This window comes from Trachemys scripta, chromosome 15, assembly GCF_013100865.1.
Source record: "Trachemys scripta elegans isolate TJP31775 chromosome 15, CAS_Tse_1.0, whole genome shotgun sequence".
Taxonomy (NCBI): Eukaryota; Metazoa; Chordata; order Testudines; family Emydidae; genus Trachemys; species Trachemys scripta.
The window spans coordinates 15,799,336-15,821,820 of NC_048312.1; the positions used below are offsets into that span (position 1 = coordinate 15,799,336).

At 41.5% G+C, this 22,485-nt stretch overlaps 1 protein-coding gene across 3 annotated transcripts in view; it reads right to left on the minus strand.

Moving 5' to 3' along the window:
• Positions 1 to 22,485, minus strand: part of ZDHHC8 (zinc finger DHHC-type palmitoyltransferase 8) — a 237,530-nt gene that overhangs the window by 40,318 nt on the left and 174,727 nt on the right. Inside the window, exon 11 of one of the 3 annotated variants that reach the window (XM_034791607.1) lies at positions 19,092 to 19,277. The exons of the other annotated variants lie outside the window; for them this stretch is intronic. Within the exon in view, the coding sequence (XP_034647498.1) occupies positions 19,094 to 19,277 (184 nt within the window). The 3' untranslated portion in view covers positions 19,092 to 19,093. Of the gene's footprint in view, positions 1 to 19,091; positions 19,278 to 22,485 lie in introns of those variants that run through there. 3 annotated transcript variants of the gene reach the window in all.

Genomic DNA, 22,485 nt, shown 5'->3' on the forward strand with positions numbered 1-22,485 from the left:
GAATGTATAAAAAATAGTAGCACTGGTTCTCTTTATCCATTTTACCTATCAGAAATGAACCCCCTCTGCCCTTGGTTTTATATTGACGTTATATATTCCCTTTCCTGTCAATTTAAGATATTTCTTTTCTTCCTTCTCTTTACCTTCATTTCTCTCCCCTGGGTTTCCGATCATGAACTGAATGGTTGGTTCCGCTCCCTAATACAGTGTACCTACACCAATGTTTGCACTGTCCATATCACATGCTGCCCAACTGTTAACTACTTTGGGATCCCGCTTGCATGAAAAGCCATGGATGACATAAAACTGTATTTTACTTAATAAATTACTATTCAGATGACCTCAAAGCACTGTTCAAAGGTTGGTCAATATCATGCTTCTGAAGAAGCTGCAGTGAGATGATGTAACTTTCCTAAAGTCACAAAGTGCATCAGTGGCACAGCTGCAAGTAGGAGCCAGGTCTCTTGGTCCCCAGGCCTGTGTTCAGTCCACTCCACTGCACAGTGCAGCATGTAACATACTGTTGCCTCCTTTGGATCCAAGAGGCTAGTTGAAGTTCGGAGCCTTAGGGATATTTCAATTGGAAGTAGAAATTTATAGAGTCTGGAATGTTCTTTGATGCCAGCTTCTTTATTTACGAGGAATGTACAAAGTCCTGTGTCTCAGAACACTGAAGGAGCTAAGAAAAAAAGCAGCAGTTTCTTGGCTTACAGCCTCCAAGCTTCTTAAGTCAACACCTGGTCAAAGAGCTCTCTCTCTTTTTCCAGGGTCACACTGTTCTTACGGGCTCCTGCTTGGCTTTCTTGAGGCTCTGTCTCTCTCTTTGTTTTTGTCTGTTCTCAGTTTCTGTGTGATCTGTCTTCGCACGCTCTCTTTCACACACCCTCACACACATGACCCCTACCCAACTCAATATTCAGACAAACACTCCTGGGTGGGTTCACACACATGTTTTGTCATAGGTGGGGAATTTATGCACACAGTTTTGTTAACTGAAGGCTGAGTTCACGCCTATCAATTTCAGTGGGGTCTTAACCCATAACAAGGTTTCACCCAGCTCATAACAACACTCCCCACCTCAGCTACACTCATTGTCCTGATGAGGCCTAAAATAGTGAGCCCCCAATCACCCAACCCAAACAGAAAGAAAAGATGACAGGTTTCAGAGTAACAGCCGTGTTAGTCTGTATCCGCAAAAAGAAGAACAGGAGTACTTGTGGCACCTTAGAGACTAACAAATTTATTAGAGCATAAGCTTTCGTGGACTACAGCCCACTTCTTCAGATGCATATGCATATGCATCTGAAGAAGTGGGCTGTAGAAAGAAAAGAAATATTTTAAGTTAACAATGATAGAAGATTCATTATTTACCTATGTACAGTGTGTTTCTGTCAGGATAATTTCATATCACCAACATATAAGAATTGTATTCACACCCAAATCTGGGGCTTTTCTCTGCTTTCAACAATGAGGGAGAGGGCCTTTCAATCAGCCCCTGAGGAACACCTATTGTTTCTGTAGAATTTGCTGGCCTGCCATTCTGTTTGAATGGGGGATTCACCTCTGACAACTTTTCCAGCCTTAATTTCCACAGCTCTATTCTCAGGTTCCCAGGGGGGCAGCCAAGCTGAAATTCTGTCCACCTAACTGCAAGCGCTAGCATCTGCGTCCGATAGGAAAGGTGTTTTGAAACATGGATAGGCCAAGACAGGATCAATCACAAGAGTCTAAAAATGCTCAGTCACGCTCTGCTGACTGCTGAAATGGTTTCCCTTCTTTATGTGCTGCCTGTCAGAAACATTCAGCAAACGAACAGGGATCTGTTCCTGATTCAGATCCACAAGCGCGTTAACAGCTAAGGGTGTGTGTATCCTGCGCACGGCCAGGGCTGGCCTAGATCAGCTGACTCAAGCTCCCAGGTTCAGGCCGCTGGGCTATACAATTGCAGGGTAGCTGTTCCAGCTCAGGCTGGAGCCCAGGCTCTGAGACCTTGTGAGAAGGGAGGACCTCAGAGCCTAAGCTCCAACCTGAGCCTAAACATCTACACAGAGCCCGGCAAGCCCAAGTCAGCTGACCTGGGTTCTGAGACTCAGTACTGCAGGTTTTTTAATCACAGTGCAGATGTACCTTAAGATCCCGTTTGCATATCAAAGACCCTGCATATCAAAACAGATTTCACCCACTGCCCATCTTTCCCTGGCTGGACAGCATGTAGTGGTTATAATGGTTGTGCCTTCAGGGCAGGGCAATTCATTCACTGCAGACCAACGGACTACAAACCATTTGTCTCACCTGGGTCATTTCTCCAAAGGGAATTTCCACAGACAGAATATGTAAGACACCTTTCCTGACACTGATTACACAGTTATTAGCCATACTGAAATCCAAGCCAATTATTAGCTCATCCACTATTTCAGCCACACAGATTTCTTGCTCAAATTGCAGAGGTCCAATGGTCAAAACCATATTTTCAGATGGGTGCCCTTGTCCCAGTCACAGTCTCTATTTGAGACCAATTAGGTGATTCAGTTCTGGATCCCTTATTCCCTAGCCTTTTCAGTGTGACTGGTCTAATGACTGTTATGTTTGAGCCTGTGTCAACTATCCCTATACATATCATAGGTCCTATTACATACCCAATAGCCAAACTCCCATTATTGTTGTTTAACTGCACGGATCTAAACAAAAACAGTGGGGCTGATCCTTGTACCTTTGCCCCTTCAGCTTGGCATTCCCCCATTTCTCAAAGTATCTCTCTAGACACCTGCAGCAGTCGGTCTTGGCTTGCCTTCGATTTATAACAATCCTTTTTTGCCCAGTTTTGTCGCAGTAGCAGCATTTAACTGAACTGTTTCCTTTACATTTTCGCATTATTGCCAATTTCCCTTGTTTTACAAATCAAATTTGTACTCTGTTATAATTCAATATGAATCAAATTAGAATCCTCTCTTTTATTATGCATATTATACACAGAGCTGTACTTACAGGGCTCATGGTGATCAGCTTCCATCTTCCTCACTAGCAGCTGTTTCCTCTTCCAACCCACTTCTGCAAGAAAAGATTCAATTTCTGTGGCAAAATCCCCCAGCTTCTTGAAGTGCCTTTGGCCTCCTTTTGCTGATCTTGATCTACAAGTCCAGATGAACATCTATAAATTGGTCCATTGCCACCCTATTCTGGAAGGGTTCTGGGGTATCTGAGTATGCCAGGAACACAAGTCTCTTCATGTCCTTCTCCTGTTCAGATGGGATTTCTTCTTTCCCTCTTCTAGCTCCTAGCTGTGCCCTAGCCAGCTGAGATTGATGGCTAGCTCCAAATTGCAAGTCAAGGGCTTGTATCAGGTCTGCAACTCTATCTCTATCTCTTTCTTAAGGGTAAGTTCTGTAGCACCATCAGAGCTGGGCCACCAAGCTGGCTGCTAGAAAACTCCCTTTCTGTCCTTCTTCCCAGCCATTTATTTGAGGCTATCATGTTGAATTGAGCCAACTGAGTCTCTCAGGGAGGGGTACCGGAACATTTTTTATAGTGGGGGTGCTGAGAGCCATTGAAGCAAACTGTAAACTCTGTATATAATGGAAACCACTTCAAGCCAGGGGTGCAGTAGCACCTCCAGCACCCCTAGTTCCAGGACCTATGCTCCCAGGGTGTTTTTCCTTCAAAGATAGTGAGGCTTTTGCATTATTTAGGCTGGAACAGCCCGACCTCTCCCCTCTGGGCTTCTGTGGGTTACAACTGGGGTAGAAAACGGTTGTAAATATCCAGTCTTATTCAAGTCCCCTGGGTGGCTCAATTCCTCAGCTAAGCAGCTGCTTTCCACTGTGACCTGTGATTCTTGGATTTCCTTCTGGAGCTGAATTTTCAGCACCTTAAGTCCTTGCTGAAGTTCATCTATGTTGGCAAGTTCCATGCTGGCTAAAGTTTGCACGGTCTCCACTATTTCAGGAGACAACTGCTGGTCTATGGCAGTCAGTTTGCTAGTCACGTCTTTGATCTGTCTTGCCATTCCAGCCTGAGAGCTTTGCTTCCAGTTGGAAGTAGAAATTGATGGAGCCTGCTATTTTCTTAGGTGGCATCTTGGTTTTTTACAAGGAATGTACAAAGTCCTGTGTGTCTGAACACAGAAGGAACCAGAAGGAGAAGTTTCTTACCTTACAGCTCTGTAATAGGACTGCTGCGTAGTGAGCACACCCCCCTTCCCCCCCCCCCCCCCCCCGCCAGAGGTGTCTCTGCAAGCTCCCTACCTCTGTTCTTCCTCACTTTGGGGCCCTTTATGAACTCACAGGAGACTCTTTCTGGTTAAAAATACCCTGGTTTGGGGCTTGTTTAATATCAGAACCAGTTTACAACAACCCAGAGTCCCAAACTAAAGTCCCTTATAACAACACAAATAAAAAGTCCATACTTAGCTCTGGCGTTTTCTCTCACCTCCAGGTTTTCTCTCATCTTCCATCCTGGTGTGATCTCCCAGCTTTACCTCACTGGGGTCTGACGTCTGGTCCCAAACACAGTCAGGGTTTCCCACCCCTCAGGAGCCTCCTGCTCATCAGGATTCACCTTCCAAGCTACCTGGTGTCATGGTCCTGCAGGAGTCTTTTTTTAATCCCTGCAATATCCAACAGCATAGCTGCAACTCCCTGGGCTTCCCCCCTTTTATTGGATCCATCTTCTTTTCTTTATAGGGAATTGCCTGATTCCCCTCAAGCAGGGCCCATTCTGTAATCAGGGTTCGCTAAGCCCCAGGGTCTCCAGCCCATAGGACAAGCCACCCTATTACATACTGTTCCCCCTTTAGAACTTTGCCCACACCAGGGCAAGATCTCCTAGAGGAAATACCCACACCCTTCTTTTCCCTGGCCATTTCATCGGTGTGGCCGGCTACATGCCTGAATGGTCTGGGTTCTCAGAGTCTCCAGCTCCCCTTCCAGCTTGCTCACCATAATTAGCAGGCAGCCTCTTGTGTGCCAAGGTTGCCGGACGTTCCTCAGCCAGTTGTTCCCAGACACCCTGAAAAGGGGCTTGAGCTACTCACACTTCCCTAGTTACCTCACAGTTCCCTGTTTGAGTGTTCCCCTCCTCGTGTCATCTGGGGCTCTACAGCAACCCCCCGTTGCACCATTTGTGGGCCAGCTTCCTCCCTTTGGGCCCTAGTTTGCATTCTGATGGTCCCCTGGACCCACACCTGCTTCCCAGGATTCATTTCTGTCGGGGGTACCTCAAACTCTAACTTTGGCACACCTTCTACCTCATCTATCTTATGCTCATCCTCCTCGGGTGGTCTGGTACTCTGATCTAAATGATCTATGATATCCACAGAATGGTGCAGAACCCCTTCCTCTTCCTGTCCCTTTTCACATACAGGGGGCTTACAAATTCCAGCTAACAAATTATACACTACATCGGCATTTAATGGATTGTTCCAAAGATCATGTTCCATTTCTGTCAAGATTTGTCGTTTCTCGCCTTCCTCAGACCATTGTATCCCCTCCCACAATGCCAACCTTCAAAAGGGCAAGTATTCCACTTATGACTTTCCAACCCATACTGGAAACATACCTCAGGGGGGCTAGTCTTTGTCCTTGATGGGGTCAGCTTCTTCAGAGGGACCCCTACCTCCCTTGATGGCTGAAATAACTGCTGAATTTCGAGACCCCTGCCCCTGCTGCTGCGTGGCAAACTGTACCGCCTGCTGCTTTTGTTGGCTTGGCAAAAGTTGCAGGAGGAGAGTCCGAATCTTTTACTGCTGCTCGGCTAATAGGGAGACAATTTCCTCCATCTCTTTTTATGATTACCTCTTCAATATCCCCTTCCCTCTTTGGTGGGAGGGGGATATCGGATTCTGCCAACAATGCCAGTTAGTAACAGGACTGCTGCTTACCGAGCACCTCTCTCTCACCTCCGCTCCCAAACAATATTGAGTCAAAAGCGCTTGGGTAGGCACACACTTTTTGTCTTAGGTGGGGACTTAGGCTTTTTGTGCCATAGAATATCAGGGTTGGAAGGGACTTCAGGAGGTCATAGAGAAGAAGACTGAGAGGGGACATGATAGCAGTTTTCAGGTATCTAAAAGGGTGTCATAAGGAGGTGGGAGAAAACTTGTTCATCTTAGCCTCTAAGGATAGAGCAAGAAGCAATGGGCTTAAACTGCAGCAAGGGAGGTCTAGGTTGGACATTAGGAAAAAGTTCCTAACTGTCAGGGTGGTTAAACATTGGAATAAACTGCCTAGGGAGGTTGTGGAATCTCCATCTCTGGAGATATTTAAGAGTAGGTTAGATAAATGTCTGTCAGGGATGGTCTAGACAGTATTTGGTCCTGCCATGAGGGCAGGGGACTGGACTTGATGACCTCTCAAGGTCCCTTCCAGTGCTAGAGTCTATGAATCTAGTCCAACCCACTGCTCAAAGCAGGACCAATCCCCAGACAGATTTTTTCCCCCAGATCCCTAAATGGCCCCATAAGGATTGAACTCATAACCCTGGGTTAAGCAGGGCAATGCTCAAACCACTGAGCTATCAGTTAAATTAATTGAAGGATGAGTTCACAGCTATCCGGCTCAATGGGTTTTAATTCAGCACATAAGGTTTCGCCCAGCTCCTAACAACACCCTGTCAAAAGGACAAATCATAAAGGGCTCGATGATGCACATTACACATAGTAAGGGGTTGCGCAGAGCTTCCCTGCCCAAGAGGGAACAATGGGAGGCAGTCTGCTTTAAAAATGAATAAATAAATAATGTTGATAAATTGGAGAAGGTTCAGAGAAGAGCCAGGAGAATGATTAAAGGATTAGCAAAACTTTATAGTGATAGACTCAAAGAGCTCAGTCTATTTAGCTTAACAAAGAGAAGGTTAAGGGGGGGGGGGGCTTGATTAATCAATTCAGCAGAGAAAGGTATAACACTCTCCAATGGCTGGAAGTTGAAGCTAGACAAATTCAGACTGGAAATAAGGTGTACATTTTTAACGCTGGAACAATTTACTGAGAGTCACGGTGCATTCTCCATCCGGACAGTTTTTAAATCAAGATTGGACGTTTTTCTAAATGATCTGCTGTCGGAATTATTTTGGAGAAGTTCTCTGGCCTGTGTTACACAGGAAATCAGACTAGATGATCGCAATGTCCCTTCTGGCTTTCTATCAATCTATGAAAGAAGGCAGAATATTCCTCGGGGAACAGGGATTGTGGGTGCACCCTTACAGCCCCAGGGAGGACAGGGCAAGAGGAGGGGCCATTGCTCTGTCCCTCTTCCTTTTCTTTTGGAAACTGATTTGTGTGTGATTTTTCCACATTATCTTTGCAAGTACATAAACAAAAACCCTCACAGCCTAAATAAAGATCCTTCACCAGCACATGACACGATGCTAAAATGGGACTCTGCAATCTCCAGCACTTTAGAGATATATAAAAAGAGTCTGTATAGATATCTAAAGAATTCATGTAGATAAAACACAAGAAAAAATTTATTTTGGAAATTAAATGAAAAGTAAAATACCCAGAGAGAACAGTATTATAAATTCGGTAAAAAAATGAGGGAGAAATACAGTAAATTACCATGGTATATTTTCTTACTTAGGGTTACAGGTTTTGAAAAAGGCAGCCATTCTGTGCTTTAATACAAGTGAAAATAAATATATTTATTTTGCCTTTACATTTAAATAAACTCATGCAAATTGTATTTACACACACACACACACTCTCTCTCTCTCACACACACACACACGCCTAACCAACTAGCCCTTAAAAGCAGGGTGTGTTTTCATATCTTAAACATCCAAAGAGTTATTATTTCTAACCCTCCCAACCACGTTCAAATTATGATTAAAAACAGGTCCTGGAGAAAGGACCAGCTTAGCAACGGAAATATATATGATTTTATTCCTTCTTTGATATCCTTCATGTGCTATGAATACTGGGCATCAGATATATATTTATATGTATTTCTGTACAACATTAAAATGGACACCAAAAAGACAGGCAGTAATAACTTTTTTTGTCATGGCAACATCGTAGCTTTTTAGCTCTCAAGAAAAAATAAAAAAAGTTGTATTTCCTCAGCAACCCACGCGTTGGCAGTGGTGCCAAAAGCGCATTGTCACGCTGTATTCCGTGCTACAGACCCACAGTTCAGTAAGATGTAGTATCCCCTTTCTAAGGCCACTCAATCTACTGCAGTTTATTCTACTGTATTTCTGCTCATTGTTTGAAAAAAAAATTGTATGTACAACCATCCCAATAAGCAGGGAAAGGAGAGCTAAATGGCTTAAGGCAGTCATGCATATACCCTTTTGGAATAAATAGTAATCAGGGTATCAGCAGAGGGATAAACATTATAGGGAAATATTCAAAAGGTCAAAGAAAGAATCAAGGCAGAAAGTTGTTTCGGATCAGTACTAAACTGGTCTTTCAAAGTCAGCATATGAGATCTAGATTCTCATAAACAACATCCATCAGACAACCAGTCTCAAAACTCTATCCCCCAGGAAGTGGTTTAAAAAGATGCTAAAGTCTTTAGCTTGGAGTTGAAAATGCACAAAGCTACAGAATTGCTCCTGGATACCTGTGGGGTGTATCTATCTAATCCTCATCACTGTAGGATCTGAGCCCTTGCAAAGATTCACAAAACCCTTGTGAGGTCAGGAGGCAGTATCCCCCATTTGACACAGGGGGACCCGAGGCACAGAACAATTAAATGATGTGCCCAAAGTCAAACGAAAAATCTGTGGTTGAGCCAGGAACTGAACCCAGTTCTCCTGAAGCCCATTCCAGTGCCTTACCCACCAGATCATCCTTCATATTGACCATATAACTGGTTTCTGCAAATCATAAAACCTAATACTGGGAAAATGCCAATACAATACCTGTGCAAAATTTGTACATTTTGTTATCTAATGTACATTAGATTGTGACCAACTACATGGAAATAATCTGTCTGTTTGCATTTTGTTATAAAACTTTTCTGAAAAATCACTCTGTTCATATCATAACCCATTTATTTACAAGCATTTGCTTCCCTGTTTTTAAATCTATACATTTAAACATCTTTCACTGAGCCAGTTAGGGGCTGATCCTGAGACCAACTGGACTAGCAGGGTAAGGGTTGCAGGACTAAGCCCACAGTGAAATTCATTGAATTTACTAAGATGTTGCATTGACAGCAATGGGAGTTTTTCCTGATTAAGGCTGCAGGATCAGACCATTAACTTGTATCTACAAATCTTATATCAAATGCCTTCTCCAGAGCTTTAAAACAAAACAAACAAGAGCAAAAGGATAGGGATATTTGGAAAGATTTTTGTTGGTAGCATGAAGTCATTTAATGTGCGATCTCACGAGAGGAACAATCAGGACAACATTTATTCCCTCCAATGCCTGTGTTTTTGATTATTATTGTGGGCTTTGTCTGCCATAATAGAAGTTATAATATTAAATTGTGATCCCCTAGTGCCTCTCATCCAAGGATCCTGAAGTGTTTTAAGACATTCAGTAACTTAGGACAATATGCTGTCACTCTTCTAAACTGGGTGAAGGAGTCTTTCAACCCAGTGGAACTGCAGTGGTTCCAGTGTATGTGAACCACACGGAATCTATTCACCTCCACAGGCACAGTGCTTCTCTGCTACAGTGCAGGTGGTCTGGGGACATGGTATGGGAACTGACCTATCAGCCATGGCCCATCATCCACAGCTATACATTTCCCATGGAGGTGGATGCAGGAAGACGCTGAGTACTGCTTTGCTGCTCCATGATCAAAACCCTAGCTTGTGGATGAAGGATTCCTTCCTCATCCCAGGCCCTCTTAGATCCCCTGTATAGAGCCCTTTTACACAGGCTTTGTGGGTGTGCTGCAGCAGGGCCATTAGAAGTAGAGCAAGTCAAAACAGGGGAAATATTGGTGAAAGTTTTCACAAAAAATTGTCCTTTTTTTGTTGAAAATTATTGAAAGTTTTTGACCAGTTCTAATTAGGAATCCTAAATGTTGTTCTAATGTTAGATAATTTATGTCCTAAAGTTGCCACTTAAGAATTACACATTGGATGAAATCCAAGATCCACTGACGTCAATGGCAAAACTCTCATTCACTTTAATGGGGTTAGGATTTCACCACTTCACTGGGAGCTGTGCACATGTAATTCACAGGCTTGCTATGTGGTCTCATGTCTCTCTGGAAACAGGTACTCTCTCATGCCATATCTAAGAGAGTTATTTGTTTATCTCAGGTGGCCAAGGCTGTGGTTTTGGTGTGGAAAGCCCTAGAGTCAGTCTCCGTTGATGACCATGTGTGCATCTGTGGCTCAATACACACTCACTTAAGGACACTTTGGTTCCAAAACATGGATGGTAATTCCAAAGCGATACATTACTCAGATGATAGCCTAACTTTTTCTTAATCTCTTCCTCAGGCATCAACTTCCAAGGCAAACCGCTATCTTCTCTTAATCTTTTCCCTAAACTATCTCAACGAGAGTTTTCCCAGCAGGCATCAAGTCCAGGCAATAGCTTAAGTGCATCCTCAGAACGGTACTCTCGACCCCATGGAGCAAAAACATTCCAGTAAGTGAGCACTCATATGGAGTGCTGGGATTTTCAAGAGATTAAATAAACCCTGGACATTTCAATAGGGTCCTGAGGATTTTACGTGGCAGGTACCCTACACGCCCTTGTTACAAGAAAGGCTTTTAAACCATTTAAGTTTTTAAGGTGGTTAGTTTTTGGTTTTGTTTTTTTGCAAAGGGGAAATTTTTAAAATACAAAATGTCTTACTTGAGTAATTAACAATGATCATTTAAAACTGAAATAATTTAAGAAAACTAGTCACCTTTTTACTCTTTGCTTGCTTTCTGCACTCCAACCAGATCTCAGAGTGAAAACTGATGGGACAATTTCATTTTTGTTTCCAGTCAGTTTCCTCATCTGGTTCTCATGCACTGGCACAAGGATTGCATGGTGATGTTGAAATCCAAGTAAGAACATGTTTTGGCTCGAATTCTAAAGACAGCATGAATATTACCATTGTTTGTCTCAGTGAATCTTAAATTTAAGCTGGGACTTTCAAAGCTGTCAAAGGGATTGGACATCCAAGTCACATAATCTCACTTTGAAAGTCCCAAACTTGGGGCATACACTATCCAACAGAACCCATATCATATCATCAGCTGGTTTCTTGGTCAGAGTAGGCAGGAAAGTAATTATATTCTTTTTTCAAACAAACAAATGCAGGAGAATTGCCAAAGGATTAATTTTGAGCCAAGGGTTTTGCTAGTCACAACACAGAGATGGATGTGGGGCTCTAATTCATGATGTTACCCCAGTTTTACACCAGTGTAACTCAATAGAGTCACACTGGCCTAATGCTGTGGTGAGTCAGGCTATGTGAACAGCCACTATGCAAATAGGGTTTTCCTTAGATGTTTGTTAGGAAAATACATTATAGTGCTGCCATAAAATCCTGAGAGTTGGCAAGTCTCAGAATATTGGATGGTTTGCTTAAAACCCCAGCTCCTGGAGTCATGATTATGTGAGAATCACTGCTTTCATTTTAATACAATACGTCCTTATGGTTGTGAAGAAAAGCTTGAAAATATGAACCAGATGTGCCTTGAAGGCTCAAGAGAAGAATGCAGAGAAAAAGAACAAAACAGAAATTTTTGAACTTTTGTGTTGGCTGTACTTCTCTGCTCCCATGAGGAGTCTTCAGATTCTGTTTGACTATTGGAAGGCCCATTGGAAGCAAAATCCGGCCCATAAATCATAACATACTCTTCTGCCATAGCACTGGTCCACAAACTGGGTTTCTCCACTTAAAGGGTTGTGCACAAGAAGTCCTGAGCAACTTTGATTAATGAGGAATGGAGAGCTGGAATATCTGCAGATGCTGATCATTTTCATGTTGACCAGACAGCCAATGTTTCCACGTCTGCTATTGCTGCTGAGGCCAGATATTCCCGGAGTGGATCTACACACTAGATCTAATACATGGAGGACAGCTAGTGTTAATCCTCTTTAATTCCCACAAACGGTTACTGTTAAAGAAGAGCAATACAGAACCCCAGTTCTATGGTACAAGTGTCTGAAGGATCCACAAAAAGGAATGAATGTGAACAAAATGTAACAGGATAGCTACATGGTATGAGATAGTATGAGGGAAAGAAAGTGTAGGGGAAAGATAACATGGATAATGTAAGTTCTTCCTCACAATCACCAGAAAGGATGAATTATTTATACCCAAGACTCACTTATCTCACTCTGAAACAAGATTTAATGTCCAAAAATATGCTTAAGCCATAGCTGAGTACATGGGTACGGCCGTGTGTCTACTAAGGAAGAAATTGTCTGAGGTCAGTTTGCTCACATGAAAGGACTAATGAAATGCTGCCAAGATCAATGAGAAACAAGGTGTCTTGCTGCTGTACATGAGCCAGCTTTTCCAAGGCTGCTTTGTTTGAGGAATTCCTTCCATTTTTCTATCCTCTTATCCTCTTTCAGGAAATGCAACCCACCCTTCCACACTCACCCTGCTTTATTCCTTTGAGCACCAGACATGTTTCCCCTCTTTGTAGATCCAGGTCCAGGAAGGATGCTAATAGACATCATATACTAACAAGACAGCCATATTGCACACACTTGGGGATATGGAGACATGCAGAGAAATGAACTGGAACAAAGGATTTACCACAGCAAGATCATCAGGTCCTGTATCCTGCTTTCTACAATGGCTTTGAAAGAAGGCGAATACATAAGATATGGGGCAATAGGAGGGTATACCAGTGAAAATAAATATATGGAACTAGGCTAAAGGACAAGGTCTAAGATAATAACACTGGTTTTCCCCAAGCTTTCATAACCACCCCTCTTTTTAAATGTTCTTCAAAAGGGTCTAAAATTGCTCTGCCACCTACTTGATTTTACTTTTTCAGAGCCTTCAAGAGACCCCTTTGGCAGAGATGCTATCTCTGATCTAACCTTCTATTGTATTTTCAGCTTGTATTTCAACAAATATTTTTTGTATATATATATTGCAGCTGACACAGCCCCTAATTTTGTTTCTGTAAACAAACATCAGTTGCACATTTAAAATATACCAGGTGAGCAGATCTGTAACCAGTTTTCTTTGAATATATGTACACACTTATGTATATATTATATATATATATATATACACATACATACACATATCATATATCTTTATAAGGCACAGTCAAATGTACCATCGGTTCTTTAGAATTCTTTTTAACTATGGAAGTAGATCATATTTCACCATATAGTTTGAAACGTCTAACCGAGACATTTTTGAAATGTTTCGATGATACAGGTTTACCAGCTGTGAAATGTCTTCTTTAAAAACTCCAGTTATTGTGATAAGACGAACAAAAATTATTTTGACAGTAATTCAAATCCACTTAGTATGTAATTGTTCTTCCCCTAAAAGCTATTTTCACCCGCACAAGTAGTTCCCATCTGTGTCTCTCCTTGTTTCAAATATTATGTTCTCGTATCTAGTTTTAAAAGTGAGCCGAAACTTGACCCACAGAACTGAAAAAAGAAATCAGAGAAATTAATGCTAACTTAGTAAATTTAGCTGTGTCTTATAGAAAACATCTGAATAAGCCAGTATGATTTTATATAAAATATAGTGGGCCAATTCCTCAGCCGTTTGACTCAACTGAACTCAATGGAGCGATGCTGATTTACACCAGCTGAGGATCCGATCCTTATATATATATAGCCTAATCTTTATCATTCAAAGAGACTCTAGCACACAAGCATGACAAGCATTTACAATGAACACTCTTCATGAATGAATCCTCTCTCAGTGTCACCAGTCTGCATACTGCACATTATGGCTTCTAAGATCCCACAGCAGCTGCTCTTAAGAGGGTTTGGCAACTGTATCAACTATAAACTAGTAGCACAGACCTAACTGGCATATTGTCACAGACTAGAAACAAACGGGTTGATAGAGGTGGTTAGACAGACTGGAATTTGGCTATCTGTCAGATGTACACATCCTGCTATCCTGGATCCCACACTTAATCATTTGGCAATACTAGTGCCTTCAGAGATTACCATAAGGAGTCACCTCATCTTGTTTTCCACCCTCATCTAGAAGAAGGTATTTAAGATTCAATTAGTTCCTTTTGTGTTTTACCACCGGAGGTTTTTGCATCCAGATTGACCTGTGTTCCATGCAAGACTACCACATTTCACACACTTCTACGTTTTACACATGCATGGAGGCCAGCCCATGGGCGGTGCTGAGTATCTGTAACTCTCAATATAGTCAGGGGGAGCTGAAGATGCTCCATGCCACTTAGGATTTGGCCCATAGACTGTGATGTAATCAATGGAACATTAACAAGGCCTCAGAAAAGGGGTAGAAAGAACATATGAACCTTCTGGACAATAATGAAGCTATACAGTCTAATGCAGAAACACCAGGAAAACTTAACACCTTAAAATACCAAAATGTGTGTATATATATATTTATGTATATACATTTATGTGTGTATGTGTATATATATATATATATTTATATATATATACACACATACACACACATATATTATATATAGACACACACATACACACACACACACACACACACATATATTACCAGAGCCACAAAAATGTTTTAAGACAGAGCTCCACAAAGCCTGCACAGATACATTCCAACAATTCAAGGTGGCAGAACAGGTGAAATATAGACCATAAAAACATGTCAACATAACCTTCCCAAACTGTCTATGTGACAGCAACATTGACCCTCCCCACCCTTCCCTCTTCAAATATATATCTCTAGGCTGGACCAGAGGTATAGTACAAAGAAAACCGCATTGCAATTTCCACATCATTTAAGCTTTATAGGAGTGCAGCCATCATCTGAAGAGGCTCCCTTATAGTATTCATGATGCAATTATCTTAGGCAAAATTCAGATAATACTTGGTTTCCATTTTCAAAACAGCAATACAAACAGCTCATTTGCCACATATCAGATTTGGACATTAAAGCATAGGTCTGGGTAGCTCTTACAGCTGAGGTTAACCAAAAGAAATGATTGAATTTGGGTTTTATTTAATTTAAAAAGTAAATACAAACATGTGTTGGCTGTGTGCGTCCTGTGATAGCCTCCCACAATAATTCAAGGCAGAGATTTCTTTAATATACTTACTCACAGGCCTGCAATTCTCTGAAACTCTATTACCCAGCTGCATAAAAATACAGGTTTTTTTCCCCTAAGGTTTTTTTCCCCTTCAGACAACACAAAATTTTGCTCACTCAGTTACTTCTGCATCCAGTTTTCAACATACAGAGCCAAATGATAGTTGTAAGTCAGAGCAGAATTTGGCCCACCATTTCAAATTCATTGCTATGCAGGTTTTCCTATTAAGTCAAAACACAAAGAAGTAAAAAAAAAGAAAAATTGTAAGTCTTCAAGTAAAACATCTCCTCTTTCACCCATTCATGGAGTAAGGTTCATTTAATATCATGTTACTCTATTTATTACACAGTTAATTAAAGCTACAGAGATTCAGCTCTCTCAAGATACACTGTACTAAAATGAAACTTGGGTGTTAAACTGGAATGAATGAACAGTGAAATGATGCTAATAAAATGGGATTTGCAATGAAAACTTGATGTTTCTTAAATAAGAAATAGACATAATATACAATCTACTGCTAAAAATAAAAACATATTAAAAAGATTTAAGACTTTTGAAGCACAAATTAAGACCAAACAAGAGTCTACATTAAAAACATATTAACCTGCAGTGGATCTTCTGTTATGATCCAGGGCATCAGATCCTCACTTAATGTAATTTGGCATAGCTCTATCCAATATAAAGAGAGCTACACCAAATCACACCATCTGAAGTTCTGAGCCTTACTGTCTCTAAAAACTGAAGGACTACGTGAGTAAAAGTAGCACATCACTGATAATTTGTAAATTGCTTGAAGAACTGTAATTTTGGAAAGCTTGAAAAAAAAAACACGGGCCAGATCTTGCTCCCAAAGTCAACAGCAGTTTTGCTAATGAGTAGATCCCCAGTCCTCCAATAGGAACTATGCAAGCAGATGCTTGTACTCATTCGGCTCCAATTGCAGGACTGGGGTTTTAGATGGGAATGGGGCTGAACTTGCTGTGTGCAATCTCAAATTACTTCTTAGATTACTACTTCCAGGAAGAGTTGAAAAATGTACTTCCATCTCCAGGTCATTCACACTACTCTATATGCAAACTTCAAAAAAGAATTTTAGTACCATCATAAGCCTGTTAACGCGCCAGATGAGTCTCAACTCTAGTTAAACCACCTTCAGAAAAAGTATATGGAACTTGCACCTTAATTTAATTATTTGTATCCTCAATGCAATTATTTTTCTTCCTCTCTCCACATGAGTTATAGCTAAATAACCCTGGCTATAACCGTTTGAAAGGTTTACACATATAGTACTGTGTTTAGTCTTATTGAGCCATTCTTGCTCAGGAATTTATGTCGTAATTTCAAAGGCCTATTTGCCCTTACGATATGTAGATTTTTCTTTTCTAACATCACAAAGTATGTTCAAAGTGTAGTGCCATGGGATGCATATTTTAAAAGCTACATTGGTGCAATATAAAAGCCTCACTTGGATGGTTTGGTTTTACAATCATTCAGGGTGATATAATCTGCCTCTGTGCAAACTGCCAAAACAAGGTCTACGTTCCACTTAACCCCTATTTTGGTGGCTTAAGTGTGACAGTGATACTTAAGTGATGCATAGGCCTTGGGCTACTCTCTCCACAGAGATGAATTTCACCCCTCAAGGAGTTAAATTTGTGCTGAAATTGCAGATGAGTAGAAATTAAAGATGGAAGAGAACTATAAGGCCATCTAGACCAGCCCCTTGCCAGTACACGATTGATTCCTGGAGAAGGTTTTCTAATACTTTGTCCAATTTAGTTTTAAATGTTCTAAGTGATCAGGCTTCCTACTAGAAGATTATTCCACAACCCCTTCCCCTGCTATTGAGTTTAATGTTTTTCCTTTTAAATATAAGCCATTTGCTACCAGTGATAACCCCTTGTATCACCTTTGGGACTACATCCTTTAAATTACATATCTGTAAGCTTATCATACCCCCTTCCCTTAATCATTGCTCAGTCAATTAATTACACATTTTAGCTCTTAATCTTTTTTTAAATCAGCCTCTCCAACTCTCTGTTTATATCTGTTGTTCCCCTCTGAACTTGATCCAATTTGTCAGTATAGTTCTTGCAATAAAGTGCCTGTAACTAATGATAATACTTTAGATAAAATTATACCAAAGCCATATAGAGGGACTATTACTTCTCTGCTCTGTGATGCCTCTGTGTATGAAGTTCAAAATGTCACTGGGCCTTTTTGCTGTCATACTGCACTGCAAGCTTATATCTAGTTTGCTGTCCACTATTACTTTAGGTCTATTTCTGCTATGTTACTTTCCAAATTTCTCTCTTCAGATGATCTGGGTCAAGCCAAGAACATTACTCAGAAGCTTGATTAACACCACCGTGCATTTCTATCCAACCTCTCAAAAAGAGATGTGATATACAAGGGACATAATAAGCAGATATTGAGGTGGCTGTCAAGATTTACTGAATCATGAGGCAAATGTTAAATAAGGCAAAGCTGAGGTCAGTATTTTCCTCAATGGACAATAAATCTTAGTGTTCATTAAAACAAACCATCTTTATGTATTGTTACATAAATTCTGACTATCAAATATCTGGAGATCTTTCCATTTTCAGCATGGCATGCAGATAAAACATCAATCCCTTTGAAGCCAACATCCTGAAGGGGAGATGAATTTAGATGTCCAGCAAAACCTATTTGCCTCTGAAGAACCAGACAGAAGGCAGAGATTCCATATGCTATCTGCCTGGCTCTTTTTTGGTTCTTAAAATAATGTTGCCTCAAAACCCAACAAGGTAAACATAGCTCTGTGGGGGCAGGAGAAGGAGGAAAGCCCAGAGAACTAAATGGACATAATTGATATTAAAAAAGTGATTGACTGGAAAAAACTTTCTGCCCAGCAATATTAAGGGCTGGTGGTCATTAGGCAGGCAGCAAATTTATATCCTCTAGGTATGTGCTTGGTTCAGTCACACACACTGCAAATTCAACAGATCATGATAACTTTCCTCTAAGATTATACACACTGCACCACTGCAAGACAATAAACCATGTTACTGCATACATCCCATAAACAAAAAGGAGGAGAGATATATTTTCCCATCTGAATTTTTTGTACGTCTTAGAGGCTTGTTTTTCAGAGCAAGAAGCCTTTAAAAACAGAGGGAGGGGGAGCAACAGGGAGGAATGATAAATCCTTACTTATGTGGCAGTCCAATTCCATAAGACACAAACGCACACACACAGAATTTCACACACAGGGAGGCGAATCATGGACAGTGAGAAGCTGCTCCTATTCTTTCTCTCCTCTCCCTAGAGCCAGCGGTGGGGGTGGGGAGAGAGAAAGAGAGACTTTAAAACACTACGTGATGTTTGAGGGCCACTGCACCCTGCCTGGTTCCTTTAAAGCAGGAGGAATAACACCATCAATGCTTTGGGGACAAATGGTAGTTCTCATACACACAGACTGCAAACAGGGAGTCTGGTCTCCATGTCTATAAGAAAATAGAGTCAGGCCAGTGGCTTGTCCCGAGATTTTGCTGGCCAGAAAACTTGTGGTGAGGAAAAACATGACCCCAGATTAATTCTTCATCACAGCACAACTTCTACACGACAGTTTTGTTTGACAGACAAATACACAATGGCTTTTTCACTCTCTTTCATGAAAGAAATAATCTCTGTGGTTGTGGTGCTAGGTGGTAGCCAGTTTCCGCAGTCAGTTTGAGACAGTTTCTGATGGACTGTACAATTTTATTCCCACAAGAATAAGGCTGCAGCTCTTTTTTGGCCAAAAGAGAAAGATGAAAACAAACAAACAGAAAAAACCCAAAAAGGACACTGGCAGCTGCTGCTCCTTTTGTGGTTGATGTTGTTTGAGTCTTCACAGTGCACCTAGCTTCATGGCTGGCTTAATGGATGGCTCTTTATTTTAATTTTTTTTTTTATTTTACACTGAAATTTCATAGGTTGTTCCACCAACGCCAGACACCTTCTTAACGTTTGAGTGTCTAGCAGGACTGACCGGGGCCCCCTGGGAACTTGACGTTGAACCCAGTCGACAATCTGCCCTGGAAATTCCTTTTGGCTGTCCATTTATTTTACTGTGAGGTGTCTTCAACTGCATGTCCTCCCTGCAACAAAATAAATATAAAGCGATCCAGGGTTAGTGATCAAAGTAATGGCAGCCAGCTAGCCAGACAAACAATTGCCCTTGTTACTTTATGTCCTGATACAGCAAAACAGTTAAGCATGTGAGTATCCCCACTGAAGTCAATCGGGGCACACTGAAAGTAGAGACTGCAGCTTAATTTTGCCTTTGGATTAGGACCATTGGGATTATTCACATGCTTAAATGCTTTGCTGGATTGGATTTTATTGTGTAAGAATTTGCTTTTTTGAAAGGTCTCTTCTGCATTGCTGGCCTTTGCTCAAACTTCATTTTACTTATGTTCAGAAGGAAAACAAGCACTCAGAAAAATCACCTAAGGAAAGGCAGTAGCAAAACACGTCTAGTGAAAGAACAGAATGCTGTTACTAATCACTAAATGTCATAATAAAAGTAAAGCATAAGCCTCTAGGGCCAGATCCTCAACTACAGAGGAAACACAGAGTGCAAGTCAGGAAGGGTAGCTTAAAGCTCATGTTTCCATTCCCCTGATCCTGGTGCCGTGTTAGCCAATGCTCACCTTTGCATTTCCTGGACTCCATCTATCATGTTAGAGCAGCCTAAGGGATGCTCTGAAAAGGCCTCAAGGGAGCTGAAACACAACCAAGGATAACCATAGCCTAGGGTGCAAGAGCCAGGCCCCCTTTTCCCTGCTATGCCAGCAGCAGTACTAGAGTTCCTATGTCACTCAACAGAAAATCACCCTTCCATCGGGCTGATCCCTCCTGCAATGGGTAAGATGGCTTTAAGGCTGCAGTGTAGAATCTGGCCCTTATAGAACAATTATGACAGATATGATTAAGGATCTTTATGAAATAAATTACCATTTTGAAAAGGTTAACATATGTCAAAGCAGGGTGTAAATCCTTTGTCCATCACAATCCAGTAGCCCTCAGGTAAGGCATAAATGGAGCATGAATGGAATATGCTGAAACAAACAAGGTTAGTTTGTGCTCTAGGGCAGATTCTTTTACTTGGCTGCTCCTAATGTCAGTCCCATCAATCTATCAATTTCTCAACACTACCTTTCAGGGCTAAGGAAGCAGATGAGACTGCTTTATAGGCAAGGAAATGGTTGACTCTTGTATAAGGCCAGATTGTGTCATTGAATTTTAAAGAGAACGCACAGGTAATTTCAATGGGGAGTGCTGTTTGTAAAAAGTCAATGACATTGAACATGCTTACAAAGTATTTTTTTCCTGTCCCTGTCTAATGGCTAGTCTATGTAGAGGATAACAGCCAATTAGCAGCTCACTGAGTTACTACTTTAACTTAAGTGGGAGAGATATCTATAATTGGTGTTGAAGGTCCCAGGTTCAAATTCTGCTGATGACCTGTGGCTAAGGCTGTATAATGTGATGGTGTGTACACTTACTGTCCTTCCCAAAACAGAGATGGAGGAATTTTTCTTGCTTTTATCAGTATTTTCACTTAGAGCCAGATACAAAGTCCATTGATACGAACTGGACTTCTTCCATTGACTTCAGTAATCTTTGGATCACCCCCTTGGTATTCCAGCTTGAAGTCTTTTAGATCCCAGCTACACTACAAAAACGTCCCTTGCTTTGAAGCAATTTTATAATCATGAATCTTTAAACATGGTTTCTTCTTTTACTATATGCTATCAGTGTGGATGGAGCATCAGTTTCATCTGACCCATTCTTAAGGCTAGGTTACTACATAATAGTATCTCATATGTGCTCACTACATGTACTTATTGTAGCAAAAGCTACCTTGTGTCAAGAACATTTTTTAAAAGGAATGTGCTATTCACCCTGGGGGACAATCTGCAAGCCAAGACAATTTTAATTGGTTTAGAACATGGCCCACTCTGCATGGAAGCAAAGCATTTAGATGGCAGCACAAGGTAGGATTTATTGCACCCAACTGATGAGCCTTTACTTCACACTGCCACAAAACGCTCCAAAATAATATGTCTCTCTCAACTGGCCCAAAGTTTCCCAGGATGGAGAAGCAGGGACTCATCTGGCACCTGGTATGAATGTTCTGCCCTGGAGCTAAAGAAGCGGCTCCAGTATCTCATGCCAACCAAAGTTCTGCTACACACTTGGGCTGTGCCTGCACTAGAGAACCAAACTATAGGTAACTGAACTGGCAGGACATCACAAGTGTAAGTACCAGCGTGTCCATGCGGGTTTGACTGAAGTTCTGTCCTGCATCCACATTAGTGTTGCAATGCTCCATTGCAGTCTCATTACCCTCCAGGTACCCCACAGTTCCCAGAATAGCTCCCTGAAGCACTGGCTCCTCACAGATTTTAAAAGGTTTCTGGGAGCCCAGGAAATTTTGGGAGATTTCCTATAAGTCCCTGGGTACCAAAGCTATTTCTTGTTACTTTTTTTAAAATGGAAGCCAGGTCGAACATTTGCTCCTGATTCTTGCTTGTCAAAAAGCTTATCAGAAGCTCCAGCAGAAACACAGATGTGAGAGGGCTGCAGCAAGAGTGTTGTCTGTTCTGCTATGGCCTAGATCACTATAGTATTGGAGTGCCAGTATCTGTGGGGAGAGTTACAGACCTAAGAGTTGGAGTTTTTGTTGCAATGGTTATGCACACTCCCAACCCTGGCGCAGTCAGATCAGTGTAGTACTTGAGGATGAAGTTCCGTGGGCGGAGTGCTGCTTTTGGGGCAGGGCCAGGAGCATAAGTGTAGTCTCTATATTTCTATATTTGCGGGAGTGGGGCAGCTCCAGTCACGCCAATTCTGTGCTTGCAGTTGGGGGTGGGGGGGCACTGCCCTCCGAAATCTACACCCATCGCCAGGAATGCAAACTGGTAGGACAGGGTTTGTTGGAGAAATAGGATGAGCAGCCAAATTTCTCCAGTGTAGACAAGATCTATGTACAGATGTTGATCTTGGATTTTCTGTAAACAAAGGCTATAATTAATACAACTAAGCCAAGGGATATTAGGTGACTGAAGCCAGACTTTAGCCTATAATTCTTTATAGCATGTCACTTGGGATTTGTTTGTCTTGATCAAGAAAATTAGCTCCAGAAACCAGTTTTTGTGTGAAAACAACAAGGAGTCTGGTGGCACCTTAAAGACTAACAGATTTATTTGGGCATGAGCTTTCGTGAGTAAAAACCTCACTTCTTCGGATGAGGTTTTTACTCACGAAAGCTTATGCCCAAATAAATCTGTTAGTCTTTAA